Source organism: Hyalella azteca, unplaced genomic scaffold (genome assembly GCF_000764305.2).
Source record: "Hyalella azteca isolate HAZT.00-mixed unplaced genomic scaffold, Hazt_2.0.2 contig13134, whole genome shotgun sequence".
NCBI lineage: Eukaryota > Metazoa > Arthropoda > Malacostraca > Amphipoda > Hyalellidae > Hyalella > Hyalella azteca.
This window is the reverse complement of record NW_025943067.1, coordinates 207,975-214,675: the sequence shown is the minus strand read 5'-3', so window position 1 is coordinate 214,675 and position 6,701 is coordinate 207,975. Positions and strand designations below refer to the sequence as shown.

At 34.6% G+C, this 6,701-nt stretch overlaps 1 protein-coding gene across 1 annotated transcript; it reads left to right on the top strand.

Annotated features, from left to right (window-relative positions):
- The first annotated feature begins 1,044 nt into the window (after window positions 1-1,044).
- Window positions 1,045-4,345, top strand: LOC108677482 (isochorismatase domain-containing protein 2). Its single transcript, XM_018165701.2, has 4 exons — window positions 1,045-1,316; window positions 1,622-1,831; window positions 2,596-2,712; window positions 4,199-4,345. The coding sequence occupies exons 1-4, from the start codon at window positions 1,173-1,175 to the stop codon at window positions 4,343-4,345; spliced, it is 618 nt and encodes a 205-aa protein (XP_018021190.1). The 5' UTR covers window positions 1,045-1,172.
- The last annotated feature ends 2,356 nt before the right edge of the window (window positions 4,346-6,701 follow it).

The window sequence follows — 6,701 nt, the reverse complement described above, 5'->3', positions numbered from 1 at the left end:
AGGCTCTGTGGATTGCGATTTAACAACGTTAGGATCTGACGCAATCAATCTCAAGTAACAATTGTCAGATAGTAACAGACTGAAAAAACCCTAATCTAATCAACAAGAAATGCATTGTTTCGTAATAAAATAAATCAATTAATTTATTACTAGAAATTTCTAGAAGTTCGATAAAATGAAATGAATAATGTAATTACCTGATAGTAACTTGGCGATAAATCCATGTTTCGATCTAAATAAATTATTTTAATAAAATGATTCATTTTTATGCATGATTATTTATCAAATTTAGCTTTAAAACTCTAACAAATTGCGTCGGATTTACTCTTTTTTGAAGAGTTGAGTATACCTGATATGCATTTATAGATAATTCCATCTAAGCCGGAGAAAATGGGAGAAAAGCTTTTTGGCAAATAAACTATATTTCCTACCGTAAAATATATCAAAAAGCAATTTTTTCAATGCATAATAAAAATTGTTAATGAAATCGCGCCAAATTAGCTTACATGGAAACGGCTCGTCGCGAAGAGAAACATATCAAACATATAAAGCGGTAGGTGATTTGAAGCTAACAGTAAAACATTTTAATGCTCAGGAGGAAATTGTTCCATGAAACTCCGATTTGAAGTTGAATTAATCAGTTGATGCCAAGTGAATTTAGTTTTAATCAATGAAATTTGTTGTCATCATGAAGGAACATGAGAAACTTCAGGAATAAGCGCCATACGTTTATATTTTTTGTCTATGCATTGAAATGCATGTACATCAAACAGTGCAATTATTGATTTCGAGGTCTCCTGATCCTGCTAAAAAATATTTTGCAAAGCAATATAGAAAAGAGCAATTTAATTAAATGTATATGCGTTGATAAGTGATATATCCCTCATACACAAAAATATAAATTTCTTACTTATATTGCGTCGTTGTACCAAACTGCAAATATAATCTGTGAATTAAGTGCAGTAGCGACTTGAATTGATAGTTAATAATATGCGTCACTGATTTTTAATACTTTGATGTATTCTAAACGGAATATATCTGTTATTCTATGATCGTTCAGTGCAGTATGTGAATTTCAAGTGCGTCTAATTATTTGAGTTTTTATTTCCAGTCAATTGATTCAGCGCTTGATTTTTCTTTCAACGAGTTCAATATATTAGGAATTACCAGAAATGGCAGAAAATTTCCCGCCTTCACGTGTTGAGCTCGGAGCTTTGGACAAGAAGAGGACTGCCTTGTTCCTGTGTGATATACAAGAAAAATACAAAGACGTCATGCATCGATTCCCAGAAGTCGTCGCAAATACTAAGAAACTCGTAATTTTACTATGTCTTAATCTGGTCCTGTCATTCTTTTATTCAATTTTATCATTTGTATATCACACTGATGATAGAACATTCATCATCCCTATATCTCCAACAATGTAGTGAACAATATTTTATATGCAACAATTCACTTGTGTTTTCTATCTCATTTGTAAAATTATGATTTGTTTTAAACCTATTAATATGCTGGTGCAAGCTCAAGGTCAAAACTCTACATTCAGTGCAACGTAGATATTTAAAAATGCATCTACATATTTCAGCATTTCCTGAAACTTAATCCCAGGTTGTACCTGCAGGTGCAGGGCTGCATTCACATGCAGGTGCCGTACGTGGTGAGCGAACAGTCCCCCGCGGTGCTGGGCCGCACGGTCAAAGAGATCGAGACGTACGAGGCCGTGGCCGTGGTCTCGAAATTCAAGTTCAGCATGATTGTGCCAGAGATGGAACAGCATCTCGAGACCCTTTGTGACGGTAGCTTGGCCAGCGTCATACTTTGTGGGATGGAGGTATGAGATGATGAGATTGACGCGGGATTTGTAATGACATGTGAGACCCGTTAAAATAATGAATTTACTCACTTTCAGAGAATCAAGAGTAATATGTTGAAATTCGTGATGTGAATATAAAAGTATTATATATCTAATTCAATTTTAAATTGATTAAATCTATGAGTTTTGCACATATTCAGTCATAATTATTCTATTTATAATAAAATAATTAAATGTGCCAGAATATAATGTGGATATCAAAACCTTTCATACACTTTTCAAAGAACAATACGAAACGAAGATATGGAACCTTGTCAGAAACACATATATCAATATCATATATCATATCATAGTGATGTTTGCGCTGAAGAATAGGTCTGATGTGGCCTGTCGCCGACTCATGTACTTTTCGTGACTTGTAAAAATGAATCAAATTTCTCAATTAATTTTTTCTAATTATTGGAATTAAATTTCTCGATTAAATTTTTATAATTATCGGAATTAAATTTCTCAAAATACCTTTCCATGCATACATAATAATTTGACCGTTGCGCCGTTAGAACCCGAAGCATCTCTGCGATATGATCGTTTCGTCAGTCATGAAAAGATCCGGTCAAGTGACATGATTTTAGATCTTCTGTGAACAAGGCACGAAAAGGAAAAGAATTGGCGACAGGCCACATCAGGCCTACATTTCAGCGCCGAGATCACTATTTTATGTTATGTTATGTTATGTTATGTTATGTTATTTTATGTTATGTTATGTTTAATTGGACGAGCAGACACACATTGAGATCGAACAGACGGCCATCGATCTACTATCGCGCGGCATCCAAGTGCACATCGTGGCAGACTGCTGCACCACGCGCTCTATAGACGACCGTAACCTTGCTCTGCAGGTGGGACCGCTGCACTGGGTCCATACATTTATCTTATAACTAACACTTCATTGATACATTATTTTAAATGGGATGTGATGAATGATTCGATGTGTGGTGATATATTGTTGCCGATTTCGGCACCACGGGCTCCCTGTTTGACTGCAATATCGCCATGCAGGTGAAACGGCTGCACTGCAAACAACAATTATTAAAAATTATTTATTTCATTGATAAATTATTTTAATTATAGTTAGAATGATACAAAATTAAATTGAGCGTGTGAAAAAAATTTTCAGGTCAGAAGGGCTAATTAACTGTATTCAATGTATTATCGGTATTGTGAATACTTTCGATACATGGGTGCTGCAAACAATGTTTTAATGTGAAATATAAAATGGACAAGATTTTTATGTTGCGATCCAGGATTTAATAGATTTATTTTAATGAACACAAATTGTAATATAATCTTGATGAAAGCTATCTTTAATTATCGAATTCGCAACAATAAAAAGACACCTACAGCATATATAACATATCTAATTTCTGAAAAACGATTCTAACGTTTCATATCAAGCAGAGCCAAATTTTGATCAAGTGATAATGGTCAAGTAACACATCAAGATTCATAGTTCAACTTTCCTTCAAAATATACGTTGTCCTGTACACTTGCGACGCTGGCGCAACAGGCAAGGAGACTGCGCAGGGAAACTGGCTCCTTATTTTTTCGAGACTAATCCGCAAAAAAGTCGATTGGTTACAAATTTGGACTACAGCATTCGATGGTATAGATAAAAATTGTCAATTCACGTCGAATCCACAATATGATAGTTTATTGTATTACTCTTATTTGCTCTCCGATTACACCTTACACAATTTTTTCGATAACATATTATTTGGCCAATGGAGTACTTTGCATTTAAATTGCATGCAATATCTTAAGTTAAGAATAATTGGAAGTGATGCCAGTTTTTTGCTGAAGGCTGCAGACCCAGCCTAATTAGCTGCAGATATGTGCTCTATCAGACCATTAAGATAGGAACTCCGTGGGACCAAATTCAGAGTTTCGAAGAGAATATAAACAAACGAAATAAAGAACAATATTAACAAATGCCCCATTGCAAATACATTCACCATAATTTCATAACAACCAAATTAAGATTAATTAACCTGCCATAATTCTATTTATTTATTTACTAATTGCTACCTCAACGAAACTAAACATCTAAAATGATGTCGCCAACTTTGTATTTACACAAATTGAACGCTGCAACTGCGCGCTCAATAATAAGTTGTTGATAATAATAAATAAAATTGACAATTTTTAGCCCATTTTCTCATTTATGGAATAAATGCACTATTGTGCTCGCTATGTCCGTCTGTCTGTCCGTCTGTCCGTCCGTCTGTCCGTCCGTCCGTCCGTAACCTCAAGTTTTCGTCGACAAGAAAATGCGCTCTCTGCTACTCACTGCACTGAGTACTGAGTTATATTTTTTGTGCTTTACAGCGTCTATCACAGATCGGCTGCTTCATCTGCACATGTGAGAACGTTCTCTTCAAGCTGCTCGAAAGCAAAGAACATCCCAAGTTTAGAGTCGTCGCCCAACTGGTCAAACGTGTATCCCAGAGCAATGCCCTCTCTGCTCTCTTCTAACTTGTTCTCTTATAACTTGTCTCTGCTCTCTTATAACTCGTCTCTGTTCTCTTATAACTTGTCTCTGTTCTCTTATAACTCGTCTCTGCTCTCTTATAACTTATCTCTGCTATCTTATAACTCGTCTCTGCTCTCTTATAGCTCGCCTCTGTTCTCTTATAACTTGTCTCTGCTCTCTTATAACTCGTCTCTGCTCTCTTATAACTTGTCTCTGTTCTCTTATAACTCGTCTCTGCTCTCTTAGAACTTATCTCTGCTATCTTATAACTCGTCTCTGCTCTCTTATAGCTCGCCTCTGTTCTCTTATAACTCGTCTCTGCTCTCTTATAACTTGTCTCTGCTCTCATATAACTCGTCTCTGCTCTCTTATAACTCGTCTCTGTTCCCATATAACTCGTCTCTGCTGATCTTTTTTTACTCATCTTCTGCTCGCTGATAAGTCATCATAGTCAATTAAGGTCCCGTGTGAAGAAGGAAAATGTCAAATTTCTAGATAATTTTAGCTCGTTTTGCAAGAAAAGCAAGGATGAGTTTCAAAGATTTTGTCCATAGAAACGAATAATATACAAGGAATAAAATTCACGCAATCACTCTAACATTAACAAGTACTTGCTAGCATTGAACAAAATCATGCAAAATAGTTATTTATTGTAGTTATTGCCTTCAATTATAACCTGAATGTAACTACAGTCATCAAAAAAATATTTAAGATCTATAGTATTCAAATGCGCACATTCCTAAACTGGCAAGGTTTCAAGGTTAGCTAAAGTCAAGACATAACGACTAATTGAATAAAGATCTCTTAGCACGGTATTATCTAAGAACCATTGTAAAAAATACAGGTTCTCAGACAGTCTAGCAGGCAAGTTATCTCTGATCCATCTCTCACGGCCATATTTTACAAATTATCCACATTAGCATTTGTCTGTTACAATTTGGACGTCTATAAAGCAAATTTTTGTATGCCCTATTATAAAATTAGATTCAAATCATGCATTTTGTCGCCATTATGCATTGTTCCCCAGAAAATAGTGCACGTTAATGCTTATAAATGTCTTGTCAATTAATGTTATCTAAAGTAAAGATTATAAAGGCAGGCTCTCGGTTCTGCCAAAAAACTGGTATTACACCTTTTAATTCCAGGCTTTCAAGGCCATTTGTGCTCGACAGGGCATGTTGAGAAAATGTTGCCATGCAATCAGAGTTGAACTATGGATTAAATAAAAGTTTTGGTGCAAAATCAAAAACGGCTGTTGCAAATTAATAAATTGTTTAACTATGACGATCCAATTATATACTTATATTGATAATAAAAGTTTTAACACGTGCAGCAATAACTGAAACAATCTCGCCAAGTTGTGGGTAATGACATATAGCAACTTAATAATATAATTAAAAAAATAATAATATTTCGAAAAATAAATTCATTAATATTTCAGTACCTTGCACGGTCGTGGATGGCTAAAACATTTTGCCGCTGACTACATAAAAAGGCTCACTCATACGATGATTCATTATAATTCTCCATATTATGTCGTTATTATAACATCATATTAGCATAATACTATCATTTATTCCACATTCTTGATCAGTTTTGCTTCAATATCCAGGTTTTTTTATTTAATTTAAATGTCTTGACGTCTTTTTAGCGCATTTTCTCATTTATGGAAATAATGCCCTATTGTGTTCGTCATGTTCGTCCGTCCGTCCGTCAGTCCGTCCGTCTGTCCGTGACTTCACGTTTTCGTCGATTTTGAGAAAATGCGCTCTCTGTCATTCAGTGCAGTGAGTACTGAGTTATATTTTTCAACAGTTAACTGTTTTGTTTGTTTCCTGACTTTCTTGTTCGTTTCAGCATTGAAACAAACAAGATTCTTGTTGCTCATGTATTCACATGAGCTACATTGAGGCGGGTTATTCAAATGTACGTCAAAAGCACCAGGTTGCATCGACAAACAATTTTTTATCGGCAATAACTAAAAAAAGTTAACAGTTCCTCTTGGTGGGCAAGATTACAAATTTCTAACTTTACTTTTGTATATAAATTACTTCGTAACTTTCGAAACAACTGAAAGTTCGGGAATGTTCTTTAAAATAGCACATAAAAAATTATTCCAGACATTATAAATAATATTCATTTACGATATAAAATTATTGTGTTCTGATGACATCCATTTAAGGTACATGTTTATTGACAACAAAGCGATTTTTATTGATCATATAACGACTCTATATTCGAAAGTGGGACATTACTAGACATAATTTTAAGATTATGTTATACATTGTTGTTAGTCTAGCAACCAGTTTAAACTAATGGTACATCATATTTTAAATTGAATTCATTGTTTGGTATTTT